General features: G+C 62.8%; 1 protein-coding gene across 3 annotated transcripts; it reads left to right on the top strand.

The window, feature by feature from the left end:
- Positions 1-1,525: 1,525 nt before the first annotated feature.
- LOC127481371 (KN motif and ankyrin repeat domain-containing protein 1-like) lies at positions 1,526-14,595 on the top strand. 3 transcript variants are annotated; one of them, XM_051810585.1, is made up of 11 exons: positions 1,526-1,630; positions 7,470-7,544; positions 7,829-9,589; positions 10,116-10,215; positions 10,362-10,562; positions 11,087-11,174; positions 11,512-11,731; positions 12,012-12,154; positions 12,410-12,610; positions 12,696-12,794; positions 13,129-14,595. In XM_051810585.1, exons 2-11 carry the CDS (start codon positions 7,508-7,510, stop codon positions 13,183-13,185), a joined length of 2,907 nt encoding a protein of 968 aa, XP_051666545.1. In that variant the 5' UTR covers positions 1,526-1,630; positions 7,470-7,507; the 3' UTR covers positions 13,186-14,595. The 3 variants fall into 3 exon arrangements, with proteins under 3 accessions (XP_051666545.1, XP_051666546.1, XP_051666544.1); XM_051810586.1 differs by lacking the exon at positions 1,526-1,630 and adding an exon at positions 2,563-2,706 and having other exon boundaries at positions 13,132-14,595; XM_051810584.1 differs by lacking the exon at positions 1,526-1,630 and adding an exon at positions 2,563-2,706.
- Positions 14,596-15,431: the final 836 nt, after the last annotated feature.

Here is a 15,431-nt window from a genome sequence, read left to right as displayed (position 1 = left end):
GCCCTCCCGCCATCCCATGTAGGGTGATGAGAGAGATTCTGTGGCAGTGCCTGGTCCTTACCTGTAGCCTTCCAGGATTGAGCATCTGCGCACCTTCCACCACCCAGGCACCAGCCTGAATACTCACAACCTCACAGATGCACGAGAGCTCAGCATAGGTACAACCAGGACACTGGCACAACTAAGACGCCGGCACAACCAGGACGTTGGCACAGCTGGGACACCGGCACAGCCAGGATGCTGGCACAACCAGGACACCGGCACAACCAGGACACTGGCACAACCAGGACACCGGCACAGCCGGGACACTGGCACAACTAGGAAGCCGGCACAGCCGGGACACCGGCACAGCCGGGACACTGGCACAACCAGGACACTGGCACAGCCAGGATGCTGGCACAGCCAGGAGTCTGGCACAACCAGGACACCAGCACAACCAGGACACCGGCACAGCCAGGACACCGGCAGCTGCTGCCATTTGCCTCCAAGCCTGGGTTTGGTTACAAGTGCCAGGCACTGCTGGCCTGGGCAGGCTGGTGCCACAGCTCGGACCGGTCCTGGCTCAGCGTCCCTGGCCCGGGGTGAAGCCACCACACCGGCCGCCAGCCGAGGGTTGGGAATTGCCTTGCTCTGTGCGGCCTCGGGGTGCAGTTGGGATTGGCACGGGGTGTGAACACCAACCAGCCTGTGTGAGTTCTCTGGCCGTGGCTTCATACTTGAGTCCCGCAGAGTTTCTTCAGCAAACAGCGAATAATTCTGAATTCTTCAGAAAAAAGGGATGTCCCTTGGGTTTGATTCTTCTCGAGGAGTCTGATCCCCATAGGGAACAACGCTTGTTCAAAGGCTTTTGGTGAGTTTCAGCCTGGAAATATCTCCAAGCTGCCACAGTTTTGTGCTCCAGCACTGCGTTCAAGCAGCCCCAGGGCTGCATTTCCTTGGGGGCATTGGGTGGTTTGAAGCCTCCCCGCTGTTCCACAGCTCAGCACCAGCACCAGGGTGGCAGAATTTGTGTGGGCAAGGTCTGGCACCCGCAGAGCTGTGGTGACATCACTTTCCTGAGCTCGTGTTTCCTCAACTCCTCCTTTATGTTTTTAGTTCCCCTCGCAAGGAGGAAACTGGAATTGCTCCCTGGCAGTGGGTGACATTTTTGTCAGATGTCCAAGAGCAGGAGTGAGGAACCTGGATGTGGGCCCTTCATGGAGCTCTGAGCCAGGATGCAGGGCACGAGCTCTGCAGGGCAGCTGGAAGGGGGGCTCTGGTGGGACTTGGATCATCATGCCAGACTTCACCTTTCTTGACCTGGATGAAGAAGGCGAGCTACACAGTGCAGAGGATCCAACCAACTCCTTTGCCAAGCAGTCAGTGAATCGACAAGAGCAGAGCTATTCCAGACCTGCCGTGGAGACAGAATGAGGGCGTGAAATCACCAAGTTCATTACCACAGGATGCTGGGGAGGCCAAGTATGTAAATGGGTTGGAGAGGGACGAGGTCTGTCGGTGGAGGTAGATCCATTAGGGCTATTAAGGTACTTCCATCCGGATGCAAAACCTTTCTCAGGAAGTCCCCAAACTGCCAGCCGGCAGCTGGGAGGGACATCGGGAAGCACATCTTGTTTCTCCTGCTCTTCCCGTGAGTAGCGTTACAGAAGAGACAGACGTGGAAAAATACCTGGGGGGGGCTCAGGGCTGAAAAGGAAAGAAAAAGAAGCAAAAGTCCTTCTCTGAGGGTTTCAGCGTTTAAGGGAGTTGGAGCAGTTAGTGAGGGCAAACTCTGAGGTGGGGAACGGCCGGGGTCCCTGCGGGATGGGGGAGAGCCCAGAGCTCGCGGCTGAACGACCAGCACGGGAAGCAGGCGGGGAAGAAAGCTGGCAAGAAAAGGAGACAAACAGCCGCTGCTGGGACAGGGAGGGCTGCCAGGAACCCAGCGGGGCCAGGCCGGGGAGCCCAGCCAGGGCCAGCGGCACAGGGCTCCCGGCCATGAGTGGGACGAGGGCAGGAGGTGCGGGGGATGGCTGTGCTGGGGGGAGCACAGTGGGGCTGGGAGCTGGACCCCAGCCACCCGCTGGTCCCCGGCCAGCTGCGGGGTTGAGGTCAGGGCAGAGGGTACCCCAGCGCTGGGGTGACGTGAAAGGATTCCCCTTTCCGCAGGGTGACCGTCCCCGAGGCGGGCAGGTCAGGGAGAATCCTGTCCCCACGGGACTGGAGTAGGTGCACTCCATCCCCAGGGTAACCAGCGCGGGGAATCCTCTGGCCCTGGGGACACAGGGGAAGGGGACATCCCCCTTCCTGGGCTCCCTGGGACAAGAGACACCCCTTCCTCAGGGTAACCAGAACAGGGGACCCGGGGGTGACAAGGGTAGGGGACACTCCCCTCACAGGGACACCCCTCCCCCGAGGTGACCGGAACGGGGGACATCCCACCCCGGGGGGCCACGGGGACAGCGACACCTCCACCCCGGAGGAGAAGGGGGCTAGCGGGGACGCCGCGGGGCGAGCGGCCGGAGGCGGTCCCCGTCCCGTCGGGCCCGGGGCCGGTCCCCGCCCGCCCCCGCCCCGCCCCGCCCCGGCCGCTCCCGCTCCCGCTCCCGCTCCCGCCCGCCCTCGGCCCGGGGCTGCGGCGGCAGCGCTGCCCGGCGCGGCGGAGCAGCCCGAGAGCCCCGGGCCCAGGACGGCGGCCCGGCTGCAGCCCAGGAGCCCGGTGGCACGGTGAGGGGCGGCGGGGACCGGGCGGGACGGGACGGGCGCTGGCGGCGGGTCCGGCGGGGCGCGGGCTCGTCCCCGTGGCGGTCCCCGCAGGGCCCCGCACCCGCCGCCGCCCGGGGCCCGCCGAGGGGCCGCTCCGGAGCCCCCGCGGCCGCGCCGGGACCGCGCCGGGATGGGGCGGTCCCGGCATCCGCCGCCCCGAGGGCTCCGCCCGGGCGGCCCCGGCGGCGGGAGCGGGAGGGGAGCGGGGCTCCTGCCCGCACCTCGGGTGGGCCGCGCCGGGCTGGGACGTTCCCCGGCTGGCGGGGGCTCCCCGGGGGTCCCCTGGGCTTGGAGAGGGCGGGTGCCCCGACGTGAGGGTGCCTGGAGGGTGCACTGGGCACCCCGGGGGTGCTGGGGACCCGTAAGGTTGGGGATGCTGGTGGACTTCCGCGGGGCTGGGAGTTCTGGGGGCTCCCTGGGATCCTATTCGGGCTGCGGATGCTGGGGGGCACCCCAGGGTCCTGGGGCTCCGCGGGGCTGGGGGTACTCTGGGCTCCCTGGAATGCTGGGACCCACAGGGCTGGGGCTGTGACAGCCCAGGCTGCTGCAGGCCCCTCTGGAGAGCTGGAGAGCACAGGGGTGCTGCGGGGTTTGGGGTACCCCCTGTGTGCACATGGAGAACCCACCCTGGGGTTGTGCATGATGCTGTGTGTGTACCCCAGCTGTGCACCTGGGGTGTAAATTTAAACACTTCATCCCTGAACCCCTCCTGGCAGCAGGGCAAGCCCAGGCCGTCACTGCTGACCCCGTGTGTCGTCAGCAGCCTCAAGGGAATTAGGAGGTGTTGGTGGAAGGTGCTATTGGGCAGCTGCCACGAGGGTGCAGGGCAAGGGGTTGATGGTCTCTGGTGGAGCTGAAGGGACCCTATAACGCTGTGGGTGTGAAGGGGCACATAGAGCTGATCCCCACGTGGGTAAGTCTGTGTATGGATTCTACATCTGTGGTGTGTGAGCTCAGGGAGGTCTCTGAGGGCTGGAGTGGGTACAGAGCCTGGGCAGCCCCTGCAGCCTCTCAGCCAACCGAGCTGGTGATGACGACACTCCAGAAATAACAGTCCAGCCCTGAAATTACACTGTTGAGAAGATCCAAGTGTTTCCCTTTCCCTCCCTGGGTCAGCACTGGTGCACCCGCCCACCTGGGATCCGGCTCCTCTGAAAGCAGCCCCAGCCTGGACAGCACAGCCAAGGTGGCCTGGGCAAGTGGGCACAGGCTGTCACAGAGCAAAGGCCCTCCCATACAGCCCCACGGCAGGGGATGGGGATGGGACAGGGACAGGAAAGTGTGATGAGCCCCAGATACCTCCTGCTGCATCCAACCACAGTGCCGGCGGGTGACACTGCAGGTGAGGGGCATGTGTGACAGCTGGCTCCATGTGAGGAGCCCCAATCCCAGCAGGGTGCTGGCACTGGAGGAAGCCGTGTGCTTGCTCACTGGTTTCCCTTTAACTCTGGGCCAGCCGCAGCCCCGAGGTTCGGGGCTTATCGCCTGCGCACAGCTCCGAGGGAAGCGTGCCTGGCTGAGATAAATCAAGTCCTGCTGGCCAGGGCTGCTCTGGACTCTGTTCTTCTCACATTCCTCATGACCTCAGCCTTCTGGCTCAGGAGGAGAGCCGGGGAGAGCCCTCCCTGTGTCCAGCCCCAGCCCCACTCTTGGAGCAGCCCAGGCTGCACCGCAGCATGTGGCTGAGCCGGGCTGGGGGCTGCCATAGCTGTGCCCCTGGAGAGGGAAAGGGCCTGAAGAAGCCTGGAGCTTTAAGAACAGCTCTCCCAGGCCTGTCTCCTTCCAGCACAGGGGCCTGAGGAGTCCAAGGGGAGATCACCCCTTAGACCATGAGGCCAAAGGTCCCAGGGGGCTGGCTGGGGCTGGGGCGTGGGGACTGGACGGTACCTGAGCTGTGCCAAGGTGCCCAGCCTGCCCCATCCCTGATGTTTTTTTATTGTAATTGAGCAAAGCAGCTCCAGTTTTGGCCCCAAGTTTCCCGAGCTGGCATTGGTACAACAGCACAAGGGGAGAATACAGGTGAGAGCCCAGGGCACAGCACAGCCCTGCCTCCGCAGGGTGGTTGGTTCCCTGCGCATCCTCCTCCTCTTCCTCTCGCTGCCAAGCCTCCACACCGTGCTCTGCTTGTAGCATCCCGCTTTTCTGTGGAAACACTGGGGCTAGAAACAATGCTTTCGTGGCTTCTGAAGGAAGCTGGGATCATGCAGGTTCCCCTGTCTCTGGCCCCAGGGGGTCTGTGTGCCCAGCCCCTTCAGCACCCAGCCCCAGTGCCCAGGGGAGCGGCCAAAGCTCAGCCTTTGGCACCAATTGTCCCTGCCATGACTTCAGCCCAGGTGGAAAGTGGCTGCTCTGAGCAGTGCCATGGTGGTGGCAGCCAGGCCCGGACGGTTCTGACGGTGGCTGAGCCGCAGCTGGGGGGACTCGACCTGCTGGCACACTGGGGCCATCTGCCCCCACTGCTCATCCTCCTGGCTCCTGTCCAGCCCCGCACCTCCCACCCAGCCCAGGGACAGTTAGCAGGGTTCAGGGGGTGTTTGCACGTCATGGGGTCCCTGGGGCAATTTGGACGTGGTTGGGAGCTGGCAGGTCCCATCCCCTTTTTTCAGAGCTGGGTGAAGGCAGAAGCTTCTGTCCTGAGTCCAGCCCATCCTGTCATACCAAAAGGAAAGGGGGTCGGGAGCAGTGGGAGGGTTTCCTCCACATTTGGGATGGGCGGTGCAGCCACGAGGCTGCTGGTGTCAGCTGAAGGGCCACGGGAGGTGGCAGGGGGAGAAACAGCCTGTCCTTGGCTCAGTGGAGGGGACAGCAGGGCAGTGCTGGTGCAAAGGGCACCTTTGCTGCTGGAGCGGCTCAGGAGGCCTCCAGGCCTCGGCAGAGGAGGCTTTTCCTGTCCCCAGGCAGGACAATACCCGGCCGGGCGGCGGAAGGGAGCTGCCGGCCACTTCCCCCGACGAAACGCACCCGCTGGCTCCGGCTCCTGTTGCTCTCTCTTCCTCCCGTTTGATTTACAGCGTGCGTGGAGCCTGGCGGGAAGTTTGTGCTGGCCCCAGCACTGTTTAATTACCTGCAGCAAGGGCTGTGCAGGGGAGGAAGCCGAACCCTTCCCAGGGTGGGAGGGATTAGGTGAGGTGGGGGATGTGTGGACCCTCTCAGGCACGAAGCCAGCAGCGTGGATGCCACGTGCTGGATGCCAGCATGGAGCCAGGATGCTCCCAAGGGAGGTGGAATGGGTGCTGGCTCAAAGCTGGGATGATCCCAAGGAAGGTGAAAGTTGGGATGTGCTTCGGCTGTGGATGGGTTGGCAGAGGGGTGGGAGAGCCCCAGAATCCATCCTGGTGACTGGTGGGGAGCATTTCATCCCTGCCCAGTTGGACTCAGCCCCAACTCTGTGCCCTGGGCTGAGGGTGGGAAGGTGCCACAGTGCCCACCCAGCCCACGCCTGGCCTGGCACTGCCACAGCTGCTCCACTGGCTCTGTGCAGTTGGGGTGAGCTGTGGGGTGGCAGCCACAGTGCCAGGGCTGGGGAGTGGCAGCTGCATCAGCATGAGCAGCAGGTGCAAGCTATGGGCTGTCACATCATCCCCAAGCTGGGATATGTGGCAGGGCCAGCCACAGCATCTCTGCTAGAGAAGTCTGGGTTGTCATGGGTAAAGAATCTGGAGATGGATGCGGGTGTTTCTGTGCAGCCAAGGCCAGATCCTGTGCCTTTCCCTTGGCAGTACTGAGCCTCAGGTTCCCTGAGGGCTGTGCCCAAGCTGCCATTCCTTTGCAGCATTCCTCCTCCCCTGCTTTCTTCCGAAAATAGCCTGTTGCCAAATGCTTTGCCCACCAACAGCTGCTCAGCCCCATGGCCACCTGTGCCCTGTGGGCAGGGCCACCATGTCCCCAGTGCCCAGGGACCCTGATGCTGCTGCACAGCAGTGGTGGATGCTCCCAGGGTGTTGTTTGCCCCATCCAGCTCCCACCAGGGTCACTTCCCACCTGGGCCCCAGCACCCAGATGGTGCCAAATGTTGCAGTGGATGCCAGCTGAATGCTCACAGCTGGCGGCACCCCCAGCCATGAGCTCACCTCTGGACTGCAGCCGCATCCCACTGGCTCTCCTCCAGCATGCCCGTGCCTGGGCACGGGAAAACCAGGGTCCTGGGAAAACCAGGCTCCTATTTCAGTCCCTCCTGCCTTATCCCACATTATCGGCAGGGAGAAGCAGCCAGGTCCCTCCTGAGGGTCACCCCTGTGTGGGGCACCCTGGGCAGTGAGGATGGACATCACAACCCAGTACCGATGGGTGCTGGCAGCTGCCCACAGTCACGTAGCTTTGCCAAAGCATCGATTCCCTTTATCCAAAGCAAACTTCCCTCCGAGAATTGTACCTGTACCCGCTTCAGCCTCTTTTTTTTCCTGGCCTGCTCCCACCGTGCGGCCGAGCTCCGGCTCGTGACTGCACCCTTGGAGCTGGCAGCGTGGCCGTCCCAGCCGGGCTGCAGAGCATTCCTTAAATGTACAAACAATCCCTGCCCCGCAGGCAGCACCGCGCCTGCCCGGCTGCGGCTCCAGCAGCAGCCCCGCGGCCCCGGGGCCGGGGGAGGCGAGGAGGGGCTGGTGGATGGCGGGGGGCGGCCACGGAGCGCTCCCCGGGCAGGGGGCAGGGGGGTGCAGCCTCCTGGGACTCACCGGCCCCCAGGTCACAGGATTTGGCTGGATGTGGCCTCGTTGTTGTTGCAGGTTGATGGTCCCCTGGTCGGCAGCATCCTGGGGAGAAGATGGCTCAGCCGGCACCCCTGAACCAGAACCTCCCAGGTAAAGGAAGCGGGGTCGTCACCGGGTAGGGACAGCAGGAGGAGCACGAGGGGGGTGGCAGGGCTGAGCTGTCCCATCCCATCCCAAGGGAGCTCCTAACCCCAGCACCAACCCCAGCACGGAGTGGGATTCATGTGACACCCTATGCACTGAGGGTGCTGGGGGCAGACACATTGCACATCGTGGAGGGGAAGGGCCTGCAGGCAGCAGATTCCAGTATAACCCAGTTGGACAGTTCCTGTCTCCCCCAGGTCCCTGCCTAACCGTCCCTGCTCCTCTTGCAGATCTTGGGGGCCCATTCTTGTACCGGGACCAGGACGACGGGGAGAAGAGCTCATATTCCGTGGAAACCCCCTATGGCTTCCTGCTGGACCTCGACTTCCTGAAATACGTCGATGACATCGAAAGTGGCCAAACGCTCAAGAAAGTGCCGCTGCCTCGCAGGGCGAAGGGGTCCCGTCTGCCGCCCAGCGCCCTGCGCAGCCCCAGCAGCCACGCCAGCGCCTGGACCTCCACCGAGTCCCTCACCTCCACCACCAGCGAGGAGGGCAGGACCGCGCTGCTGCTGTCCCCGCACGGCCGGGCACCCCCGGAGCCCCCGAGCAAGCCAACCTCCCACCCCGTCTCGCCACCGCCCGTGCGGCTGCTCCCACCTCCCACCCGCAAGTGCCTCGTGCGAAACCCACGGGTGGAGAAGACCTTGCTGGAGACGAGCAGGAGGCTGGAGCAGGAGCAGGGCCACTTGCAGGATGCGGGCGGTCCCGCCCGCGGTGGCCCCCCGGGCGCCCTGAGCCAGCCACCCCGCTGGGTGCCGGCGGGCGCCGAGGGGCAGGGGGGCTGGGGCCGGGTGAGCCCCGGCAGCTCCGGGCGCAGCACCCCGGCGGCAGGGCTGGGCACGGCCCCGCTGCAGCACGTGCGGGAGCAGATGGCCGCGGCCCTGCGGCAGCTCCGGGACCTGGAGGAGCAGGTGAAAACCATCCCCCTCCTGGAGACACAGATCTGCGAGCTGAAGAGGGAGAAGGCGAAGCTGCTGGAGAAGCTGTCGGCAGAGCCTGGCGAGGCGTTGGACCACCCCCCTGGCTCTGAGGCAGGGGCAGGGTGTGAGGAACCGCCCCGACCAGGGCTGGAGAGTGAAGTGGAGCCAGCGAAGGGGCGAGCGAGCAAGATTGCGGAGCTGAGGAAGCTGACGGAGAAGCTGGCGGTGCCGGAGCGGGGAGCCAGGGCTTGGCCAGGCAGGAGCCCCAGGGTGGCCGAGAGGCCGTGCCGCTCCGTGGCGGTGGGCGAGGACCGGGCCATGACAGATGCCGTGTTCTACTACCGGTCGCAGCAGGAGGGCGGTGACGCAGTGGATGGCAGGGCTCGGGAGCGCAGGGACGCGGCCGTCTGGGTGCTGGAGTCATCGCTGGGGCTGGCCAGCGAGGCGGAGCGGGAGCTGGAGCTGCTGCAGCAGACGGTGGGGCACCAGAAGGAGGTGATCGCCCTGATGGAGGGGCACCTGCAGGAGGCCACGCGGGAGCTGGAGGAGCTGCGGCTGGAGGTGTGCGCCCGCCGGCCCCGCGGGCTGGTGGACAAGGAGGTGACGGCCAAGCCGCAGGTGGCCGAGGCGCTGGTGGAGGCCGCGGTAGCGACGCAGAGCCGGGCAGCCGGTGACCCCCCAGATACGGCGGAGGCGGGCGTGGAGTGCTGCCCCCCGACCACCTGTGTCGGGGTGAGCTGCCGCCCCGACGGGCGGGACGTGGCGGTCGGGCCTGACTCGGCTGCCAGCTGCGATGACAAGGGCAGCCAGACCGACGTGGGCAGCATCGTCCTGGTGGGAGGACAGAAGGAGCCTGGTGCGGGCAAGGAGGCAGAGCCTGGGGGGGGCAAGGAGATGGAGCCTGGTCCAGGCAATGGCCCGAGCAGCCTCTCAGTGCAGGGCACGGGAGCAACAGAGGGGATGTGCCCAGGCAGCCTGGCCCCCAGGCCAGCTGTGCTGGACACGACACACAGCAGCCAGGACCCGTCCCCAGCACGGGACAGTGGAGCCACCCCAAGCCCTGCAACTGGTGAGTCAATGCCTTGGATGACACCAGGGTCTGGGTTGGGATGTTCCTGTGGGAAGGGAGAGGATGGCCCTGTTGGGGACGGTGCCTGCAGGGCCAACACTACCTGCAGCTGCCCATGTCCCTTCTGTACCCGCCCTGGGGTCTGGTGGGTTTGGGGTGCTTGGCCAGCCTCAAGGAGAGACTATTTACAAGAGCATGTAGTGACAGGACAAGGGGGAACAATTTCAAACTGACAGAGAGTACATTTAGATTAGATGATACTAGTGAAAAATTCTTCCCTGTGAGTGTGATGAGGCCCTGGCACAGGCTGCCCAGAGAAGTTGTGGATGCCCCATGCCTGGAAGTGTTCAAGGCCCAAGATGGAGGGGCTTGGAGCAAGGTGGTCTGCTGGAAGGTGTCCCTGCCCATGGCAGGGGAGTTGGAACAAGATGATCTTTAAAGTCCCTTCCAAGCCAAACCGTTTTGTGATTCTAAGATTCTAAGATTCTTGCTCACTGGCCCCTGACATCCACCTCTTTGCCCACAGGAGCCCTGAAGTCCATCATGAAGAAGCGGGATGGTCCCCCCCGGAGCGAGGCAGAGGGCAGCAAGAAGAGCCTGCAGTTTGTGGGCGTGCTGAACGGGGAGTACGTGCTGAGGGGGCTCCTGCAACCCCCATGAGCCAGTCCTGGCCCCAGCATCCCTGTCCTGGGCTGGAGGCACTGACAGTGGCAGGGCCTGGAGGGGACCAGCCAGGTGCTGTGTTGCCACCCAGGATTCTCCCTCTGTGCAGGTATGAGAGCACATCCAGTGAGGAGGAAGAGGAAGAAGGTGACAGCTCCTCTGAGAAGGGTTTGGCCGACAGCTCTGACAGCTCGGAGCAGGGAGACACCGAAACCTCGGAGGAGGAGGCCGGGGAAGGCGCGTGTGAGCCAGGACAGGAGTGCCAGGGGACTGACGTGGCCCTGCCAGAGCTGCCTGAGGTGAAGGAGAAGTAAGTGCTGATGAGAAAGGCTCCCTGGCCCTGCGCAGCTGGGAGCCATGGGCTGGCACTGGCCCTGCTGGCTTGGGGCATCTGCCATGGCTTCGGTGCAGCCGATGGAAAAAACACATTCAGCTCCTGCAGAAACCATTCATCAGGGAACAATGCTTCCAGCTTCTTGGGTCTGCTAAGGAAAGGACAAGAGGCCCCAGATGCCTCTTTGCTGCAGAAGATAGTTTGGAGTGGGACAAAAAAAGCCAACAGTCCTCAATGGCATTTTTCAACAAAAGGAAAAAATTTGGCCTAAGAATGGGTAAATCGTGCCCGAGCACATCCGTATAAGGCTCCGTTCTGCGGAGGTTTGCAGAGGCTGAAGCTGCCAGGCTGCAGCCACCAGGCTGGAGGTTGTGCCTTGGGGAGCTTGTGGAGGCTCACAGGCACTGGGGAGCTCCACGGGGGGGCTCAGGGTGCCCCACCCCAAGGGTTTGGTGGGGTGATGCAGAGCTCTACACGAGATGCCCCCCTGCTCTCCCCAGGTTCGAGCTGAGCCCCAGGATGCGGGAGGCCTGTCTCATCGTCAAGACCCACCTGGGCCACCCCGGTGCCACCAAGAGCAAAGAGGTGGTGAGTGAGGTGCTGGGGTGGCTCACCCAGCCCCTGCCAGCATCCCCCCAGGGCTGGCCCTCCCCAGAGAGGGGCCAGCAAAGCCTGGCTCAGCACCTTTCCCCCAAATACAGCCCTTTGCTCCAGGCTTTGTCCTAGATACCCCAAAACCTTTGTGGACTCAGCTCAGGCCATCCCAACATGGGTTTGGGGGGTTCAGGGTCTGGCCTTCACCCAGCCCCCTCTGGAGCAGGGATTCTGCTCCCCACCAGGCCACTGGTGGGGGGTGGGTGCAGGGTGGCCCATGCAGAGGCTTTGGGGGAGCCCCAGCCCCAGCTCAGCCCCTCTCTGCCCACAGCTGGCCAGCAGCAGCCTGGTCCTGCAGGAGTGGTTCCGTCTGTCCAGCCAGAAGTCGTCCGTCCCCGACACTGTTGCCAACCACCTCCTGGCGTTTGCCGAGGTCTCACCGGCTCTCCTGGCCCACGTGGTGAACCTGGCAGATGGGAACGGCAACACGGCCCTGCACTACAGCGTCTCCCACTCCAACTTCCACATTGTGCGGCTGCTGCTGGACACAGGTCGGTGCCCCCCACCCCAGGCCACATCCCACGTGGCCTGCCAGGCACCTGGGGAAGGTGCTGGAGCAGAGGGGCAGGGAGAACTGCCCAGGCTTGTGCCCGTGCATGGGTAGGGGGGTGAGAGCCTGGATTTCAAGGGGGGACCCATCAGCAGTTCTGTGCCCACGGGGCTGTGGGATGGCTTACAGCACCCAGGCAGGGCAGGAGCCAGGCACATGGCTTGGTCCATGTCTCCCACCAGCCCTCCAGCATCCTGAGCCCCCTCTGCCCACCCCTGCAGGGATTTGTAACGTGGACCACCAGAACAAGGCCGGGTACACTGCCCTCATGCTGGCGGCGCTGGCGGCTGTCGAGCAGGAGGACGACATGAACGTGGTCCGGAGGCTCTTCAGCATGGGCAACGTCAACGCCAAGGCCAGCCAGGTTGGCACGGGCTGGGGGCCACCACATCCCACCCCTCTGCCCACACCCCCAAGCAGCTGCCAGAGCCACGCTCAGCTCTTCCAAGGGCAGGACCGTGGCTCTAAAACCTGGAGGGGTCAGCACACGGGGAGGGCATCACCTTAGGAGCTCCTCCTGGCTGGCACAGGGCTCTCGGCAGCGGCCCTGCAGGGCAGGGGGCACAAGCGGGTGGCACAGCAGGGGCAGGGGTGGCCTGGCAGTGTCCCTTCCCCGCAGGCTGGCCAGACTGCGCTGATGCTGGCTGTGAGCCACGGCCGGCAGGAGATGGTGGAGGCCCTGCTGGCCTGCGGGGCCGACGTGAACCTGCAGGACGAGGAGGGCTCCACGGCGCTGATGTGCGCCTGCGAGCACGGCCGCGCCGAGACCGTGAAGCTGCTGCTGGCTCAGCCCGCCTGCAACGTCTCCATCGTGGACAGCGTAAGGCTCTGCCGCCGGGCCTGGGCAGCCCCACGCCGTGTCCTGTCCCCACACCCCTTCCCACGTGCTCTCCCTTCCTTTTTAGGATGGTAACAACGCCGTGGCCATCGCGCTGGAGGCCGGACACAGCGACATCGCCGCGCTCCTCTACGCCCACCTCAACGGCACGAAGGCTCAGCTGCCCGTGAGTACCACAGCACTGCCCCTGTCCCACAGCACTGCCCCTGTCCCACACCACTGCCCCTGTCCCACACCACTGCCCATGTCCCACACCACTGCCCATGTCCCACACCACTGCCCCTGTCCCACACCACTGCCCATGTCCCACACCACTGCCCCGGCGCCTGCCACGTCCCACACTCAGGTGGGCAGGTCACCCCAGGGGAGGGGACAGGGCCGTGGCACAGGTGAGGGTCTCCAGGAAGGGGCTGCAGGAGCAAACAGAATAGCCCTGCTGGCCCTGACCAGGAGTCACTGGAGGGGTCTCTGGTGACATTTTGTGACTGCTCTCTCTGCAGCAGGCGGCATCACCGACAGCCATGAAGAGCCCTGGGAGTCCAAAGAAACCAAATTAGAGTGACCTTGGGATCCAGCCAGCAGCCACCATCAGCACTGGGCTGTGATTCATGTCCCCTCACCTGCCACCCCTCTGTGCCAAATTGCTCTCTGCAGCTTTAGTCCTGTCACTAGCGCTGTCCCTGAGCCTCCCTTGCCCGTCTCCACTCACACGTGGCCAACTCACTGCATCAAGTGACAGGAGCCAGGCATCAAGTGACCTCGGGATGGGACATGCAAGGAGCAGAAGTCACCCCATCCCCTCTGCTCCCTGCCATGACCACCGGAGCTGCACTGCCTCCGAGCCCTCTGCGAGGAGGGAACAGCAGAGAACAAACCCAGCAGAACCAGCCCCTGGTTTGTGCTCTGGCAGCCCCGAGAAGGCAGCAGTGCTGGTGACACAGAGCCAGGAGGGCAAGTGACACTCCTGGCCCTGAGCAGGGTCACAGTGCTGTGCAGGACGTTGGGAGAGGGGACACCAGCTGGTCAACGCTGCCTCGGACGTGGGCTGGGAGCACTTCCAGTCTGACATACTTGCTGCCCTTCTTTTCTGCCATTTCCTTTCCTGGCTGAAATCTGTTTTTTTTTTTTATTTTTTCTAGCACATGCACACAAAGCAAAAAAATTATATTGCTTGGCCAAAGGATGGAGTTCCACATGAAATCACTCGGGATTTGGTTTGTTCAATGGGAGCAAAACCTCTGAGCAGTTGGGGCTGCAGCCAAGTGACAGAAGGGGCTTAGGGCCAAGGACGTGTTTGGGGACTGAGCCTGCCCAGCTAATACCCCACATGGGGTCCTTCTCCCAAAGGAAAGAAAGCAATTGCCTCCTAAACATTTCCCCATTTAACCAGTCCCACAGACTATGCAAACAGCCAGAGCCCACAGCCCAGTCCCTCTCTGCCCACTTTCCATCCCAAAGGGGAGGACAGTGTCAGGAAAAACAGATGGGCCAGAAGACCTCAGAGCACACAGGTAGGGCCTGTGGAGGGAAACACGTATGTCAGAGAACATGTGTGTCTTTGCAAGTGTATGAGTACTGTGTGGGGTGGGAACACGGTAAGGATAAGGACCAGGAGGAAAAAGGGTTTTGCATGGGAAAGCAGCTCTGCTCTGAGCCCTTCACAAAAGTAAACCTGTCACAGCCCCCATTCCTGCTCCTTGGCCCAGCCTCCCCCTAACTTCTGCCCCTGCCAGGCCTGCTCTGAGCTGGGAAACATCCCCCCAAGAAACTATAAACCTTCCCCCCCAAAACTCACTCTGGGCACCACCCTGCTGCCCTCTTCGTGGGCCCGTCTCAGCTTTGCACTGGAGTTATACACAGCGCTCACTGCCACTCTAATACACTACTCTGTTTACTGCTATTTTAATACTGGTGTTTATTTTTAAGATATAAATAAAATTTAAAGTTATTTTGAAATATTACAGTGACCACCAGCGGTCTCCTGCCTCCTTGTCATGATAAAGCCCCCGAGAGCTGCAGCAGAGGCACAGCCCCCACATTCCAAGTCATTCCCTTCAAGTTTATGCACTGACTACATCCTTCAGTCTGGTTTTCCTCCCAGAAACCGTCCCAGGCAGGTGCAGTGGTGTCTTTGCCCCTTTCACTCTGCAGGAAAAACAGGACAAGGGACCAGCCACAGCCCTTCACCAGCCCTGGTTCTCTGTGGTGCTGCATCATTAAGGGCAATCACCACACTGAGTGTGGGGATGCAAATCACCTCCCTCCTCACATGGACAGAGACCAGGCTGACCCCACAGGGATACAGCCCTGAACCACCCCCACTACAGGGTTTCCCTCTGTCTGGCTGCAGCTCACAGCTGGTGGCTCCTGTCCCAGTCACCCAGCAGTCAGGGCTGGCAGGGGCCAGAGCAAACACTCTTGGGTCACTGCTGAGGCTGTGAGGGAACAAACAGCAGCCAGAGATGTAAACTCTTGAGGACTTCTGGCACTCAGGGCCAGTTCTGAGCTCTGCTGCATCCCACAAACCAGAGACAGCCTTGTGTGATGCTCTAAAACTGAAACACCACCAAAAAAGAACCACATTGAGCAACATTGTGAGCACATTGACAAGGGCTTTCTCCAGGGCACAAAATTCACCTCAGGCTGCTCATGAGCTGCCCAGGGCATAACTAACACCTGGGAAAAATCCCACAAATACTCTTAAACACCAGCCCTACAGCAGTCATCATTGTCTGCTCAAGTTTAGCAATGTGTACATCTGTCCCAGCAGTGCTCTGCTCAGCTTTAGGACACCCAGACTCTC

This window comes from Manacus candei, unplaced genomic scaffold (assembly GCF_025592945.1).
Source record: "Manacus candei isolate 608988 ecotype Guabito, Panama unplaced genomic scaffold, ASM2559294v1 h1tg000078l, whole genome shotgun sequence".
Taxonomy (NCBI): domain Eukaryota; kingdom Metazoa; phylum Chordata; class Aves; order Passeriformes; family Pipridae; genus Manacus; species Manacus candei.
This window is presented reverse-complemented; position numbering and strand designations above follow the sequence as displayed.

Coding starts and splice junctions, on each gene's coding strand:
- LOC127481371 (XM_051810585.1), top strand. CDS start 7,508: ATGGCTCAGCCGGCACCCCTGAACCAGAACCTCCCAG. Junction 12,155..12,409: donor TCAACGCCAAGGCCAGCCAG/GTTGGCACGGGC, acceptor CCTTCCCCGCAG/GCTGGCCAGACTGCGCTGAT. Junction 12,611..12,695: donor ACGTCTCCATCGTGGACAGC/GTAAGGCTCTGC, acceptor CTTCCTTTTTAG/GATGGTAACAACGCCGTGGC.